The following is an 18,388-nucleotide window of genomic DNA, read 5'->3' as shown; positions in this document are numbered from 1 at the left end:
TAATGTAATGTAAATATCTGTGTTTTCCGATGGTCTTAGGCAACCCTGCTAGCGGTTCGAACCGCTGCTGTAGAGGCTAAGACCATCAGAAAACACAGATATTTACATTACGATTCATAACAATAGCAAAATTACAGTTATGAAGTAGCAACGAAAATAATTTTATGGTTGGGGTTCACCACAACATGAGGAACTGTATTAAAGGGTCGCAGCATTAGAAAGGTTGAGAACCACTGCTCTAGAGCTTCAGATATTAGTCAGCAGTTTCAATTCAGTTTCTTGGATCTCTCTTGCCACTCTCTCACCATCTTCTTCTTTGCCTCTTCTTTCCTTTATAGAAGTCCTAAAACCTTCTCCTTATCCATCAGCTCCGGCAGTTCCATCTACTAATCCCCCTCCCCAACTCCCACAATCTACCTATTCCCCTTCCCTTCAAAATAGAGGAAGGGATTAAGCATGGATCCTTTTAGAAGGGTGTTCTAAGAACAAAGAGGCTCATTCTGCTGGGGAAGGTAGGAGTTAGACAACTGGAAAGACTATCCTTCCCAGATTGGCAAAACAGGGAATCCCAGCCTCTGGCCAGAGCTAGCAGTTACCCCAGAGGTTAAGATTCTAAAAAGCTCTGGGCAGAAAAACTATAGGTACAGGAAGGCACTGAATCTGAGCCAGATCAAAACCATCAGACATGAACTCTTCTGAAGGTGAAGGATACAGCAGAATTTGGAATGGCTAATTTCTATTAAAAAGAAATGTGTTTGGCAGGGGCGGGCTGGGAGAGGACAATGGGGGGGAAAGGGGACATATGTAATACTTTCAACAATAAAGAATTAAGAAATAAAAAAGAAATGTGTTTAATATGTAGTATCACTGGTTTGTCTTAAATGGTATGAATTCTGAGCTTTTAAAAAACAGATCTTGATGTTTATTACATCATGAAATTAGTACCCAAATACCAGTATAGTCATTTTGCGCTGATCCAGGCACTGGAAGAAGCAGACCTAGATGGCAGCACCCTCCCAGGAAGGAGACTGGCTCTGGCAATACCTACTGAGACCTTCAATGCTAAGCTATTTAGGAGTCATTATGGAGAGCGAGCAGTTTTAGGACTTGGCCCTGCCCTGGAAAGGCCATGTGTGCATGCAGGGATTGGAGGTGGGGAAAGGGTAGTCGGGGGAGTAGGCTGGAGCTCTTCTAGTTCTTTATACTGCCCACAACTAGTGTGGTGTTTGTGAGGTCCTGGGCAAGGCAGCGTCTGGGAACAGTCAGGCCACAGGGAAGACTGCTCTGCCTCTCTGTGCTCATGATCTTCCCATCTTCCATTCTTCTGCCCATGGACTCATAAGCGGCTGGCAGAGAATTAAGTACACAATCAACTCCCTCTTCTTTCCTCAAGCCACCTGCCTCTGCCACCTAATACCAGCAAGTTACTGAGCCCATCCCAATTATCTGTGTAATGTGTTCACCATCACAGACCACTGGTACCTTACAGTCAACTTCACTAAAGAGCTGGAATTGGGGAGTGAGGGGCCCTTGGAGGTGTGTGCTGGCTTTGAAAGTTCTGGTCTGGTCTGCTACCATCCTGCTGGCCATGAGGCTCATCTACCTTAATCTCAAGAGACAGCCTACAGACTCCCCTGCCACCGAATTTCCCCACCCATACTCACTTGGACCATAGACTCAGGCAAAAGAGATAGATCAGCTACAACTTGCTTCGGGATCATGGATTACTGGTGAAAGTGGCAATGACCATAATAAATCATCTTAAGCTTCCATGGAATCTTGGCATCGGCTAGTAATGTGAACTTCAAAGGATTTGGTGTAGCTGTTAAATGGGACAGTAAAAACTTCAATACTATTCTGGCTATTTAAGACCTGCCTGTTCAGCTAGCAGAGAGGGGAGGAGGAAGAGAGTGGGTGTAAGACAGGTGACAGAAAAATTCCACAGGGGGCAAGAGTGCCAGGGCCTGGATCTGTCCCTCAATAAATAGTTTTATAAAAAGCCCTTTGAAACTAAAAATGGGGTTTTCTAATGTAGGTGTTTCATATGTAAGCAATTCTGTTTATTGTATTTTCTTAAGAATGGAAACACAACTAAACTGGCCTTTCTTTATAAGGGTGTAGGTACAGCTTTGCTTGCAGATATAAATATGAAGCAGTGTAAAAGTACTTCTATTAAATAATGCAACATGATCTTTTGAACCTTTTGCAGAGCAACAGAACTGATGCTAGTAATATGCTAGTAGCATGGCTGGAAAAATACTTTTCAAAAACATTGGCCAGCAGTCAAGTCCATTAGGGGATATAGTGAGCAGCTATTGTTTTTTTATTTCCTGATAAGCTTTCTCCTGGCACAGTATTTCAGCTTTTCTTTGAAGAAAGTCCCTGCTCCCCTGTTCTTATGCCATATCCTTTGAGATAAGGGGAGGATTCCCATTGCTTATTTTAGAGGTGGGCCTCTAATCAAGGCCTATCAGAGCATCTCACACACTGGACTACAGGAACTGGGTCAACACATGGGCAAATGACCTAATCAGATCCAATAAGTCAGAAGGAGACTTTTGCTGGGACTTTAAAGAGAGAGGTTAGGAGTCTTAATGAACTTGGACCTGGGAGATTATAGGACTGCAGGTACTGACAGCTATCTTGACACTGTATGGAAACCAATAAAAAGAGTAGAGTCCAAAAACAGTGAGAGCCCAGATCCTGGAGAGATTGCCTTGATGCCCCAGATTAAACCATATTTGAAGTAATAGACTTTTCAGTAACATGAGCCAATGAAGTTTGAGTTGAGTACCATAATGGGATAATATTTTTAAATATTCAGTTGTTAAGAAATTAATGATACACATCAAAGATGATCTGGGCCTCTACTCTAGCCTTTAGTGTGTATCTACTATGTTTCATGTACTAAAGTACTAAGCACATCAAAGCTATCATCTAATACAATCCCAACAACCACCACATGAGGAGGGTACTATTATTATTTCTTTCAAAACAGGTAGAACAAGAATTTGAACCCTGGACTCTACAGCATGTGCGACTGATGGACTTGCCTTTTCCAAGTTCTTGCCTGGGTCACATTTCATATCTCCTAATAGGCAGCTATCTAACATTTTAGCCTCTGAATTTTTTCAAATGAAATAGGAAGTATAAGCAAATGAAATCAATCAAATGGAGCAGGAGGGGAATGGTCAGAATCCCCTTGCTTGCACCCTCCTCTCCCAATGAGCATCTAGGGCTTTAAAAATATTTTGAAAAGCACTTCATGGAACACATTAAGGATAAGAAATACCTCTTTTTGTATGGAACAATTTCCAAGATATATTAAATGGGAAAAAGTAAGGTGTAGAACTGTGTGTACAATATGCTACACATATTTGTTTAAAAAAATAAAGAGATTACATATACATATATGTATATCTGGAAAAATAAACAAGAATTGTTTACATTAATTGCCTGGGTGCCAAGGAATAGCAGGGAGACTTTTTGCTATATGCCCTCTTGTACTTTTTATTTTAACCATGTGAATGTATTACCTGTCTTAAAAAGGAGGAGGAAAAAGAGAAAAGAACCACTGCATAAGTGTAATGAATAACAAACAAAGTGAGCTGCCCACTGGCAGGTTAAAGTGGCTATCTGATCCTAAAAATATGTCCTTTCCCCCCACAGGCATTTATCCTTACATATGACTACATGTTAATTACTAAGTTGATCAGTAAAGATCAACAAAATATTCATAAACTAAAACTAGGTAATAAAATTTTCTGAGGAGCCTGATTCAAACTCAGTCTAGGAAGTCTGGCTGCCATGCAATGCTTAGCAACATTGCAGGATTTCTGTTCCCATGCACATGGCAAAAGTGGGAATTTCTTCATTTGGGGAATTCATTCACTGAAGAGTTACCAAATGCTTACTATGTGTCAGAGATACTGTGCTAAGCACTGAGGATCAAGCCATTTATAAAAGGACTAAAATCCTTGCCCTTGTGGGTTTACATTCCGGTGGTAGTAGGAAAAGAGATAATAAACAAGCAAAAGATTTAAAATATATACGAGCCCTAAGTGTGGTGTTTAGTTGGAGCATCATCCCATATACCAAAAGGTCACAGGTTCGACCCCTGGTCTGGGTGTGCACAGGAGGAAATCGATTGATGTTTCTCTCTTTCTTCTTCTCTCTCTAAAATCAGTAAACATATCCTCAGGTGAGGATTAAAATATAATAATAAAATAAAATATATACTATTTTCCATTAATCTTACAATGAACATTTTTTTACATTTTATAAGACCTGAAATTTAAATGCATCTTTGGTAGATGGCTTTTTACAAAATGACAGGTTTATTTTTTTCTTTCTGAGGTAGATTTGATGTTGTCTTAGATCTGATGAAATGTGGGAAAACAATATATATGGAAGAATTATGTATCAGACTGGTAAGTGCTACAGAAAAGAATAAGAGCAGAAGGAGAAGGAGTATGGGAAGATTACAACTTAGGACAGTCAGGAAAGACCTAAGTGACATCTGAGTAGACTTAAATAAGGTGAAGGAGTAAGCCAGTTCTCTATGTGGCTGGAATAGCTCGCATTCAAAATATGGCAAAGAATAAGAGGCAAGAGCAAGTTTCAGAAACCCAAGGAAGCCAGTGTTGCTGAAATGGAGGGAAGAGGAGGTCAAGGAGATAACAGAGGGACCAGATTGTGTAAGAACTTGTAGACCACTTAGTGCAAGGTCATTGTCTTGAGTCTAGAGAGGTCAGATAGCAAAGTACATAAGAGCACAGGCTTTGGAGCCAGACTGCCAACTGCCCCAGCTCTGCCACTTCCAGCTGTATGACATGGGCAGGTCACTCTGTGTGCCCGTGTTCCCCTCTGTAAAATAGGACTGATAACACTGTCTACCTCATAAGGTTGTTGTGAAGATTAAGTAAATTATTTTATGTAAAGTACTTCGAATAACTAAAGGCTAGCATATAAGGAGCACAAATAATGCGTGATATTGTTATTATTGATTGGTCATAGATTTCAGTTGCTGCTTCATCATTATTGATTTATTTTGCTGTGTGTTGTTTGGTTAATGGATATTACATATAATTGTATCACCAATATTTCTGTACACCGATTTTCCAGTAACTAGTCTTTAAAAGCCTGTATGTGGCTGTTTACTGGAGACTCGCTGCAGATCGAAAGACTGCAAGTAAAGGGATAAAAAAAGATATTTCATGAAAATGAAAAAAAAGCTGGGGCAGCAATTATACCAGACAAAAACAGACTTTATTTATTTATTTTTTCAAGGTTCTATCTATTTATTTTTTTAATTTCTTTATTGATTAAGTTATTACATATGTGTCCTTATTCCCCTATTACCCCCCATCCTCCCCACTCATGCCCTCACCCCCCTGTTGTCTGTGTCCATTGGTTAGGCTTATATGCATGCATACAAGTCCTTTGGTTGATCTCTCCCCCTTACCCCCACCCTATCCTACCTTCCCTCTGAGGTTTGATGGTCTGATTGATGTTTCTTTGTCTCTGGATCTGTTTTTGTTTATCAGTTTATGTTGTTCATTATATATATTCGACAAAGGAGGCATGAACATACAATGGAGTCAAGACAGTCTCTTCAATAAATGGTGTTGGGAAAATTGGACAGATACATGAAAAAAAATGAAACTAGACCACCAACTTACATCATACACAAAAATAAACTCAAAATGGATCAAGGACTTAAACATATGATGGGAAACCATAAAAATATTAGAGGAATCCACAGGCAGCAAAATCTCAGACATATGCTGAAGCAATTTCCTCCCTAATACTGCTCCTAGGGCAATGGAAACTAAAGAGAAAATAAACAAATGGGACTACATCAAAATAAAAAGCTTTTGCACAGCAAAAGAAACCATCAACAAAACAACAAGAAAGCCCACTGCATGGGAGAACATATTTGCCAATGTTATCACCTATAAGGGTTTAATCTCCAACATTTACAGGAAACTCATACAACTTAACAACCCAATCAAAAAATGGGCAACAGACCTAAATAGATACTTTTCAAAAGAAGACAGAAGGAAGGCCAAGAGACATATGAAAACCAGCTCAAAGTCACTAATCATCCGACAATACGGTACCATCTCACACCTGTCAGAATGGCTATCATCAACAAATCAACAAACGACAAGTGCTGGAGAGGATGCGGAGAAAAAGGAACCCTCGTGCACTGCTGGTGGGAATGCAGACTGGTGCAGCCACTGTGGCGAACAGTATGGAGTTTCCTCAAAAAACTAAAAATGGAACTCCCATTTGACCCAGTAATCCCACTTCTACCAATATATCCCAAGAAACTAGAAACACCAATCAGAAAGGATATATGCACCCCTATGTTCACAGCAGCACAATTCACCATAGCTAAGATTTGGAAACAGCCTAAGTGCCCATCAGCAGATGAGTGGCTTAAAAAACTGTGGTACATCTACATAATGGAATACTATGCTGCGGTAAAAAAGAAGGAGTTCTTACCATTTGCAACAGCATGGATGGACCTGGAGAGCATTATACTAAGTGAAATAAGCCAGTCAGAGAAAGATAAATATCACATGATCTCACTCATTTATGGAAAAACAGACTTTAAAACAAAAGCTATAAACAAAATAAATCAGGCTGAGAATTATACCTAAGACAAACTTTGAGGGTGGCTACTAGCATATAGAACTAATTGCAATCAGAGCTAAGAAGTCTACTAGGTTTTTGGAGAAATTATATTGCTGAATGTGGAATAAAAAGACTGTAACAAGAGACAAACAAGGACCCAGCAATTCCACTTCTGGGTATTTATCTGAAGAAACTCAAAACACTATTTTGAAAAGACATATGCATCCATATATTCATTGCAGCATTTACAAAAGTCAAGATATAGAAGCAACCTAAGTGTCCATCAATAGATGAATGGATAAATAAGTGGTGCATATATATAATGGAATATGATTCAGCCATAAAAAAGAGTGCAATCTTGCCAGTGCTATTGTTGAGTTTACCACTAGAAAGTAAGAAAGGATGGGCCACTGGCGAGAACCACTGAACTAGGGGATTGTAAGGATAAACAGTTTTAAAAATTAATTTCAAAAGAATGACTTTTGTTAGTTGCTCTGTTGTCAGGTTTGCTTTAGGGAAAAAAATCATTTTTATTTACCCAAGTCAAATATGTGTATTTTAATAATTCATGGCATTCTTATCTTGAGTATTTAGATTTATGAAAGTCAGAAGTATAATGGCATAATCAGGCAGTCACAATTTTTTCACATTTCCTCTTCCTTTATTTAAGAAATGGATCTTGAGCATCTATCATGATAAAGGAATTGCGCTAGATGATTAAACAGTACAAATAAGAACAGGACATGGTCCCTGACTTTTCTCTATAAAATCAGCGGAAGTAGATTCACATGTAACCCCCTTTCCCTTAAATGAGTCCATTTCATGGCTATTCTGTAGTAATGATGTCTCTGCTCTCCCTTCAGACCCCAAATGAGGGACAAAATAGCCACGTACCTTCTCTGCCTCCTCTTGAGCCTAGAAGTAACAGGCAGCTCCACCCTTCCCCAGACATCAGGAGAAAGGCAAGACTAGAGGTCAAGAGGAAGTCTGGGGCCTCCACACTCATCTGCTCTGCAATCAACTGTCCATCCTTCCTGCCCATAGACCTTCCTACCCAGTGCATGCTGTGAGGGAAGAAACAGGTCAAATGAAGGGAAAACTCACAGTGGCCTACTATACTCACCAAAATTTAAAACAAAGCCAGGCATTTTGAAAAGGCCAGTGCCTTAAAACAATTTTGCTAAAATGTCAAGGCACTGCTTTTTATTACCAAGTAACACATGTGGTACACATCCAATGAGCCCCACTTCATCTTAGAGCTTTATCCCTAATGATGGGGTAGAGTGGGGCACGTGGAGGAGGTGAGAAGAAGCTCAGGGAGGGAGGGGAGAGGCTTAGGGATTTGGTGAAGTTCTTTGCACACATTACATGGTAATAAAAAAGCTGAGCGCTGAGCATTTATTAGTTACTTTTTTTAGGCTGCAACAAAATGCCCCCATGGAAAATGTCTGATGGAAAATGTCAAGTGTCCAGTTTTAAAGCAGGGAACAATGCTTAGTGCACAGTATTTTTGGCAGTATTATCCCCACCATTATCCAAGTCACCCAGGCTTAAAACCTTGACACTAGGAAAGGAACTTTCACTATAGCTTTTGTGATATGTACTATCTATAATTCTACACTACAGATGAAAAAAGGGACCCTCTTCCTCAGCATAATATTCATATATCCTTTAATGTTTTCTTCATTTATCCATAGTATCACCTCCTATGAGATAGTGCTAAGACACAAAGATACAAAATAAATAACATAATCCTGCCCTTAACAGTTTGGCTTAACAAGCATTTATCGAGAGTTACCAGAAGATGCCAGAGTTAAGTCTTAAGGAACTAGCAGGAGTTTCCTTGATAAGGAGGAGGAAGGGGAAAGGCATATACCCTGAGTATGTGGGGAAGGCAGAAGCTGTAAAGATAGGCTGAATCCAGATCATAGCAGGCCTGTATAGTAAGCTAAGGAGTTTGGTTTTATTATGCAGAGAATGGGTGCTCACTGAAAGATTTTAATAAGAGGACTGTCATGGACAGATTTTTTGCCATTGCTAGGCTCACCCACGGATAGACTAGCCTAGTGGTCCGTGAGGTCCGAAAGGTTGGCCACCTCTGGACTAGAGACTGGAATGGAGGGAAGTCAGGGCTTGAATAGTGACAAAATAGTTCAGAAGCTATTGCTGTAATCTGGGTGAAAACTGATGACAACAATCTATCTCAGAGGTAGAGATATGGAGAGCAGACCTATTTGAGAAATACTGCATTCTATAAATAAACATAATAGAACTTGACTCCTAGACATTGGGGGGGGGGGGGGGGAGTCCAGAATTTAAGAGTCTTCCCAGCTTCCTCCTTCTAGCTTAGGCAACTATTTGGTTAGTGATACTATTGATCGTGGCAGAGCACAGGGAGCATCTTGATTTTTTTTCTTTAAGGGAGGCTGGGGAATCTAAAACCTGTGGGGCATCCAAGTGGAGAGGTTTATGAATCAGTTGGCTAACTACACCCTGCGCTTTTGGGGCTCAAGAAATCTACAAGATTACTCCAGAAGCAAATGTACTTGGAAATCTCATTTTGAAGGGAACAATGCATACCGATTTGAAAAAAAACGACATCTTTTCATGCTAAAAAACACACACACTGATATGCAGGGCTTGAAAGTTAATAACAAAACATTATGCTACTGGCTGCCAAACTGTGGACCCAGCAGATCAAGGTATTTTCTCTAGTAAGGCAAATGCAGAGTTCGATAGGTTTTCTGCTCACACCGCTTGAAAATAGCGGTGTACCTGGTGTTTCGATCTGACGTTCCTTTTAACAGGTTTGAAGAGCAAAATCTGAAAAATGCGCCCTCCTGTGGCAGTGGAATGAGGGGGCTCCAGCACCCTTTTTACCACCAAACAAAGCCAAGCAAAGAAATACAATTTACGGGGTTCAGAAGCTACACCGCAAAACCAAATGAACCCTCCCAGCGGCCGGGATTCCTTACCTGTCTCGTCGGCCGAAGGAAAATTTCACTTTCGACTCAACAAAATACGACACCAAGATTTGATGGGCTGCAGTAAGTCCCGTTCGGCGCCTACTGAACACCCTGCAAGCCAAAACACGTACACTCTCTCCGGATCCTCTCTAGCCGGCGGGGCCGGGCTTCGACCACGTGGGTGACGGGTTTCAGCCCCAGTGATCAGAGGTGGGCGGGAGTAGAAGGCGTGTCCCTGCGGAGGGAGGCGGTGCCTGCGCAGTGGGCGGGGCTTGGGCGGACCCAGGCTACGGACCTCCTGTCTACTTTCCCCCTTTGCCTTCGCCCTTCGAGCCGCCACGTAATGCCACGTTTCCGCGCATGCGCATCTCCACTAAAAGTGTTTCCGGGCTTAGGGGGCTGGAGCGGCCGCCGAGTTGGAGGCGGCGGTGGCGGCGGCCGCGGAGTGCGACGTGGGGGCCAGGCCCTGCGGAGGGCAGGGGAAGTTATCATTTCTTCCCGAAGGGGCCGGTAGAGCCGGTGGCTGAACATCAAGATGAATTTCCTCCGCGGGGTAATGGGGGGACAGAGTGCAGGACCCCAGCACACAGAAGCCGAGACGGTGAGAGGAGCGGCGGGTCCGGGACTTGGGAAGGGTTCGGGCAGGAACGGGGACGGAGGACTCAGGGGCCCGGAGGTCACCTCCCGCGCCCCGCTGTGGGTCCACATGCCGCCTCCCCCTTCGCCTCCCTTTTTCTCCAGAAACCCCGAGTTATTCCCTGTCGTCCCTAGCGCAGCCCCCCACACCACGGCGGCTCGGCCCGGCTGACAGCAGCCGCGTCCCTAAGCGCCGCAGGCCCCGCGAGGAGGTGGTCCGTGCAGGGTACCGCCCGGGAAGGGGTCGATCCAGGGCCTGACCAGTCTCCCACGCCCCTCGAGGCCGCGGGCCTCTCCCTCCTCCCTTTTCGCTGGTGTCTCCACTGGCCGAGAGGAGCCTGAAGTCCTGCTCCCTCTCTCGCGGTCTGGAATTTGGGGGAAGACTGAGTTTAAAACCCAGCTGTTGACGAGAGCATGTGGCTAAGAATAAAAAGACATGCTAGGGCACAAAACCACCTGCTCTTGTCCCATCAGCAGTTCGGACCCCGTTTTTCGGGCTTACGCAGATATATGCCATTTGGGAGATACTTTGACGTCGTAGAGTTCAAAGAGCTTTGGGGACACCCCACCACCACCACCACTTTCCCTTACAGTCACCCTATTCAGAAGTCTGAATTCGTGGTAACCGTATTTTCGGCATCACTTCAGAAAAATTGTTAGCCACAGAAAACAGTCTTGATAGTTGGTTCTATTTTAGGTTTATAATAAACTTAACTTCGTGAAGTTTGATTGGCATCTATTAGAAATTAGTGTGTATGACTTTTTAAAAACAAACTTTTTATTTTAGGTCTACAGAAAAGTGACAAAGCATGATTTTAAAGGCAGACTTTGGGGGAATATTCATACACATAGTTGGGATGCCTGTGAACATAGATACCATGTTCTATGTTACTGGGATCCTGAAGGATAATGATAACTTTTATTGTCAAGCCCTTACCTTGTGCTAGACACTGTGCTGAGCCCTTTAAGTCCACATTCTCCTTTAATCCCTAACCACCCTGCAAGACAGTTAATAATATCCTCACTTTACAGATGAGAAAAATGAGACTGAGAGAGGTGAAGTAACTTGACCAATGTCACACTACTAGTAAGTAATAGAGTCAGGATTCAACCAAGTTTTACTTCAAAGCTTAGGCTTTATTGCTGGTGCCCATATTTTAAAACTTATCTGGAAATTTATATGTATATATTATTAAAAGTAACCTTACAGATCTGGGTTAGAACTGTTTAAAGCAGTTGGAATCTGGTAAATCTGTTTTCCTTCATTTGAAAATCAGGAGATTTCACACACACAAACATACAACTGATATATGGCTTCTCTTGTTGGTTCCCACGTGGGGCTACAAGGCAGGTGAGCTACCCTATTAGAAGACCAAGCTCTCTCTACAGATTACCACAGTCACAGCCCACCTCTTCAGCGGTTGGTGTGTGGTTTGGTTTGGTTTTGTTTTTGTCTTGTCTGGTATTTTTGGTTTGGGGCACCAAGTGTTAAAATGTGGTTTACTATCATTTGCTTTGGAGTTAGACCTTGATTTGAATCCTTGCCTTCCATCCGTAATTGGGTTGGACAGATAAAAGATGGCTCATACCCTATGAGTAAAATAAGGAAAATACCTGTGCTTAGGGGTGTAATGAGGATTAAGTGAAATAAAAAGTAGAGCCTGACACCTAGTATGTGCTCAATAAAGGGTAGTTTTTATTCCATGTTTTTACAGGAAGCATACTGTCTTTTTTTGTTATAGATGGAAGATGATGTACAATTGAGTATAGGATTTTAAAGCTGGAAGACCCTTTGCAGCTCATGCAGGTTGAACCCCCCTCAGTTTAAAAGTTAAGGAAACTGAGGTACAGAGCAACCTGCACAGTATTGCAGAACTGAGACTAGAACACTTTGATCTTGCCATGGTGAATGGAACAACATACTTTTTATATCATGATTTCAAAGTGAAGTTTGAGAATCATTTGAGTGTATATTGCATTTACAAATTGAAAGAGGGTTCTTGTTCTTGCCTAACTTTGAGTATGTACACTGAAAATTGGGAAAGTAGTTTGTCTTTGGAAGAGAATTAATCATTTATTCTAAGTTACAGTATAAGTAAAATTTGTTTCGCCATCTCATTCCATCAGGGAGTATAATAGATATAAGGGGGTCATGACTCACTAATTTAGAAATATTTATAGAGCTCTCTGTTCAACATTAGATGTTTTAATTGGTGATTAGATCTGGCCTGGATATTCAAGTTGCCAGAGCTTGGGACTGCTAACTTCTATGTTATTATTTAGTATTTTGTAGTTTTTACATTTCTGCAAAATTAAATTATTTTCATTGTGATTTTCCATTTTTCATGCTTTTCTCATCTTTTCCAGTACAAAGCCTCTTTTTTTTTTTTTTTTTGTCTAAAGTCTACCTGTTCTTTAAATCTATCATCAATGCATTCCCTAATCTGTATCCTTTACTTCTTTCCCCCACAAAACAATCTGTTTTCCCTCTGAGCAGTATTCACATTTAAAACAGATTTGGCTTTCTACCATTTATATATGTCTCATCTATTCCAGACTCCTGAATGTCTTTAGGGCAGGCTTCATATGTATTTTAATCTTTATTTTTCCATAGTAGTAGATACTCAAGTATTTGTTAAATGAATGAATTATAGTGTTATATGAAAGAAATCACAGATCTATAATCATAGCAGGTTATAAAGTACTAGGTATTAAAACAGTGCTTCTTAAAGACTGTAGGAATCAAAGTTTGGGAACTGGGTTTTGAAGTCCATTACATCAAACTTTTTACTTAAGGGATTTTTCAGATTTACTGTGCTTAGCCTGCTTTCTTTTACTTTTTCTTACTAAACCTAAGTATCTTTTAAATTTGTGAGGGTTATACTATTGATTGTATAATACCTAGTTTATCATACTCTCAGTTAAGAGTAATTTTGGACTGGCATTAAGATGTTTTTCAAAGACAAAGTAGTAAATATTTCTATTTGTATCACGATAGCCAATAATTCTGTATAGAGTTATGAATATTTTATTCTAGAATTTCATCCACATTAAGCTTTTCACATTTAGAATCATTTTTTTCTCTCTCTTTTTTACCTTAGGTAGAGAAAGGCAATGATTTCTGATGATTGAAGCCTCCTAACCTTGACATACTTTGCTGGGTGCAAATAAACACTAATTATAGTAAAAATGCTACTCTTCTTTTTTTTTTTTAAATGCTTGCACAGGCTTAATTTTTCCATCTACCTTCCAACTAATGCCTTTTTAAAAGCTAGTTTATTGAAAATACCAAGACAGTTATTAACTACATTTGATGATAAATCATAGGGGAGTTTCCCCTTTGCAAGTTGTACCCTAAAGCATGGAAGTTGGCTAAAGTCCATAGAAGTATGCAGAATTAGCATACTGTTAAGGCATCTCTTTTTATTTTATTTTTATTTTTATTTTTTTGGAGGCTTGCAAAGAGCCTTTATTTATCTAGCACAAAGGGGCATCTCTTTTTAAATCAAACTGATCAGCTGGCTTAAAAAGCAAAAGGGCTAACAATATAGACACAGCTATACTTTCTTTTAATAAAAATTGAGTGTGTGCTTAAATTTAGACAGTTTCAATTTGGTCAAGCATATTTTATACCATCTTTCTATATAAAAGGCTAATATGCAAAGTGTCCCCACCGGAGTTCAACTAGGACAGTGGTCGGCAAACTGCGGCTCTCGAGCCACATGCGGCTCTTTGGCCCCTTGAGTGTGGCTCTTCCACAGAATACCACGGCCTGGGCGAGTCTATTTTGAAGAAGTGGCATTAGAAGAAGTTTAAGTTTAAAAAATTTGGCTCTCAAAAGAAATTTCAATCGTTGTACTATTGATATTTGGCTCTGTTGACTAATGAGTTTGCTGACCACTGGACTAGGAGACCAGAGTTCAATCGCTCATTATGATGTGCACTGACCACCAGGGGGCCGCGCAGAATGAAGGAAGGCCCTAGCCGGCAGCCAGAAGGCCCCAATCTGCCCTGATTGCCAGCCAGGTCTAGGGACCCTATCCGTGAACGAATTTCATGCACTGGGCCTCTAGTATTACTATAAATGTGTAGTCTGAACTCTTGTTTGGGTTATTGTTTCATATTCTACATTAATAACGAGGTCAGTGTCACAACTGATAGGTGTTTTCTCTCTTGGCTCTCTTGCAATAAATGTTAGAGAATATGATTTATGTTTAAATCACTTCTGTATTCCACCAAAGATGTCTCTTACAGTATTTTTATTAAGTAGTATCTATTGAAAGCTACATGGCTTTTTAAAAAGATTAATTAGATTACTTAATGTGGTTCTAAAAAACTAGTATCATTTAAATTTTACATACCCTAGCATTACCAAAGTATGTTCCAAAGAAAGTGAGTAGAGGTACTCAAAGGAATTTTGTTACCAAAGAAGTGTGCTGTGTGATGATCAAAAATGAAACACAGAAAACTACTATTTATACAAGACTTAAGTTTTCAAATATTTTCAAGATAGAGATATAAAGTAAGTTGTGTTTGCCAAATTTATTTGATCGGACCTCCCTTCTTTTTCCCCACCAGGAAACCTTGTAGGTCTAGTGTTCTGAGGAACATATTTAGGGGAAAATTGTCCTAGAGAATATATTTTTAAAGCAGGGGTGGGGAACATTCGACCAGCAGGTCCTACTTATAAGGCCTGAGAAATCATTTGGTCTTCCCTGCCAGGTCATTAGGGGGTCAATTAATTAAATGTTTGACCAAATATAGCAGGCTAATTTTTAAGTTGATAACTTTGGCCCGCAAATGATGTTATAAATATCCAAATGACCTTTGGCAGAAAATTGTTCCCCACCCATTTTAAAGGAATGCTACATTTTAGAAATATCCTTAGTTATCATCAGCATTATGGAATTCATGAAATATTTCTCTTTTAATACCTAAAAGATAAAATAAGTCCTGATGCTTTATGATTTGAGAAATAATTGTAATCTCTTGAATCTGATTATCTCTTAGAGAATGCAAGAATTTCTTATATAAATTGTTGATATCAAATACCATTTCTCTCTTTTTATATACTTAACTCCTATTATTCCTACTGCTTTGTCTGTTGTGGATATCAGACAAAAGGCATGCTTATTTTTTATACTCCAGGCAGAAAAGCCATAAACATTTGTTTTTTATAAAATGTTACCTTTAATTTGAAAACTTTCAGTGTTAGACTTTGAGATGCTAGTGTTTGTGATAGATTATTTGGTAGACAAGTTTTATTATGATAATTTGCTTAAAAGATTGTTCTTTTGGAAATCATTTCTTAAAGAAGGCATAGAGAATAAGTGAAGCAATATATTAATTAGGTTGACTTATTGATAATTGTAATGGAAATAGATTGTGTTAGATTCACTGGATTTGTCTGATGTTTAGCTTTGTAATGTTCCCACTTTTTAATTTTTTTTTTTATAATAAATTAGATCATTTAAAGATAAAACTGACTGGCTTTTACTTTTCTTGTAAATTTTCAGTTATAGAGTTCAATTTAAAAATTAAATATCTGGCTCTTTCTTGTATCCTTAAAGAGTAATATATATTTTTATTCCATTTAAACAATATAAATGAATTGACTGTTGGTTAACGTGAATTAATTTAGTCCTATAGGAACCAGTCATGGATGGGAAAGTTCTCTCCAAGGAAGGAATAACCATGTGTTAAGCTTCATGAAGGCAAAGTTAATCATTAAATAAATTGGCATTAGAGCTGATAAATATTTGTTGAATAAATGACTGAATGGTTGAATTAGATTTCTTAAATTGGAATTCCTGCTCTTCATTTTTGCATTTCAGTTAAGTAGTTACTGAATACTTTAAAAATATGTATTTATATTAGGAATTGTAAGAAAATACTGCAAACTACATATGTCAATGTCCATTAAATTTTAAATGTTCCTTCAGCATCCTAGCTTTATGGCACCTTCATATTTTTATTTTATTTTTTTACTTTTCAGTGGTTTTTCATTTTTCCATTCCTTATATCACTTTTTGCTTTCCTAGTCTCTCCTATTCCCATTGCTTCTGTTTTGGTCTTCTTTGTGTATCACAATAAAAAAATAAATGGCATCATTGGGTAGCAAAACAAACAAACCAACATTAAAGTCAGGTTATTATGAATTTTGATTATGAATTAGTTTGTGGGATTTGTCCTTTTCATATTTTTCTTGGCAAGTGGAATTGAGAATCTCACTGGGAAGTTACTGAAAACAGAAGAATTGATACATGATCTCCTGCATTTGCTGCATGATGTTACACCTATTTTATTGATAAGCCTTTTCATTTTTTAATTATACAAAGTGGCACATAATACTAGTAAAGTTTAAGTCCTCTTTGACTACCATCTCCAATTTATTTCAGTTCTCTTTGCAGAAATAACCACTATTCTTAATTGGTATAAATTCTTTCAGACCTTTATGCATAATCGTGCATTTGTGCATTATGGAATCACGTATTTGTATGAGCATATTTATCTCTTTTTTCATAAATGATACACTGTTTTTGGTTTTCTATATCTTATCTTTTTTCATTGATTGATATGTCTTAGAGAACTTTGCATGTTAAAGCATAGGGCTACTTTATTACAAATTATTTAAAATACCATATTTACAGTTATTTTTGTTAATTATACTACCAGTGTAATAGACTATAAAAGCATCTTTATAAAAGCTTCCATGTCTAATTCATCATTGTCTTTATCTCTCAGAGCACTTCATACCTAGTTAGCATAATATGAATTAGTTAAGGAACTACTGTTTCTTGAGTTTTTCCTTATTATCCCTTTGTGGTCCCTCTAAATAAAACTAACTCTCGATTAAATTTCACTCAAAAATTTTTTTCTCCTTATAACTGCTTTTTGTTAATACATAGCATTCTGTTACTTAATGCAAGAATCATGATCTCTAATCCTAAAAGTGTCAATTGGGTCACATCATTGTTCAGTGAAGCAAGTTGGATTAGAGAAGAGAGCAGAGGTCTGGGATGAAGCTGGAGCCTGCATATTCTTTGATTATTCAGGAAATTTTTCTGTATTTTAGTTGTAATTTCATTTTGGTCCTGGGAGCGTGTCCGTGCAGCATCCTCTTCCTCCACTGCCATTTTTTTTTCACTTTTTTAAAAATTTCTTTATTGATTAAGGTATCACATATTTGTCCTCATCCCCCCCCATTCCCATCCCAAACCCCTCCCTACGCATGCCCCCATCCACTGCCATTTTTAATGTGGAGCCTGCATACCCTGACTTGAAAGTGTATCTACTGCTCAATTCCAGACAGTTGTTGGCCTCCGGAAATGTAAGTCCAGAGATCTAATTTAACCAAGTGATTAAGCACTTAAACTGCTTGGCTTTGATTGCCATCCCATCACTTACTAGTGTTATGAACTTGTACAAATAACCCAGTGTGACTCTGTTACCTCAGATCTGAAATGTGAATAGTAATAGTGTCTACTACATAGGGCTTTTGTGAACATTAATAGTTAAAACTATAAAGAACTTTAGAACACAGCTGACACATAATAGGTACTATATATTCCAGATTTTGAGGTGCACGTTAGCATTTAAAATAAACATCTCTGAAATCAGGATGCATCTTGTAATTATAATTGGCGGTATTTCTTGTTCTTGGTGATACCTTTTAAAAAGTGGTGAATCTTATAATCAATGGCTTCTTAAATTGTATGAAATACAGTGTTAGCTATCATTAGCTACCAAGCTGATTTTTTTTTTCAAGAAAATTTGGGAAATCTGGATTTTTATATGAATCTTTAGATTTTGAAATATTGATTTAAAATTATTTTTAAAGCTGCATTACAATGTTTCCCAACTTACCAAAAAAAAACCTTGCAGTCCCTATAGTACCTGCAGTAGGTACTCAGACTAACATTTCTCTGCATGGGAGGCAATGTAGGATAGTAGAAAAAGTGTGAAAGTGTGAAGCTCAGTTAGAATTTGAACTGTGCCACCAAACAGGCAGTGTGTTTTTGGGTTTATTGTTTATTTCTGAGCCTCGTTTCCTCTTAAAATGAGTTTATTAGTTCCGGTATTGGATCAGCTGCTGGAACTGAGGCCAAAAAACACAGCTTTAACTGAGACAAAAGTTGAAGTGT

General features: G+C 38.9%; 2 protein-coding genes across 4 annotated transcripts in view; one reads left to right on the top strand and one right to left on the bottom strand.

The window, feature by feature from the left end:
• The window catches only part of G3BP2 (G3BP stress granule assembly factor 2), a 73,569-nt gene extending 63,613 nt beyond the window's left edge, over positions 1–9,956 (bottom strand). The window contains exon 1 of one of the 2 annotated variants that reach the window (XM_080665099.1): positions 9,618–9,956. The gene's annotated coding sequence lies outside the window, so the exon portion shown is untranslated. The remainder of the gene's footprint in view (positions 1–9,617) is intronic. The other variant, XM_080665102.1, reaches the window with a different exon arrangement.
• Positions 9,957–9,979: 23 nt separating this feature from the next.
• Positions 9,980–18,388, top strand: part of USO1 (USO1 vesicle transport factor) — a 78,992-nt gene continuing 70,583 nt past the window's right edge. For both annotated transcript variants that reach the window (XM_080670672.1, XM_080670671.1), the window contains exon 1: positions 9,980–10,209. In XM_080670672.1, coding sequence (XP_080526798.1) covers positions 10,144–10,209 — 66 coding nt within the window. In that variant the 5' untranslated portion in view covers positions 9,980–10,143. The remainder of the gene's footprint in view (positions 10,210–18,388) is intronic.

The sequence above is a fragment of the Plecotus auritus genome (assembly GCF_963455305.1).
Source record: "Plecotus auritus genome assembly, chromosome: 1".
In the NCBI taxonomy this organism is placed as follows: Eukaryota; Metazoa; Chordata; class Mammalia; order Chiroptera; family Vespertilionidae; genus Plecotus; species Plecotus auritus.
The sequence above is the reverse complement of the archived record's forward strand: the minus strand, read 5'-3'. Positions and strand labels throughout refer to the sequence as shown.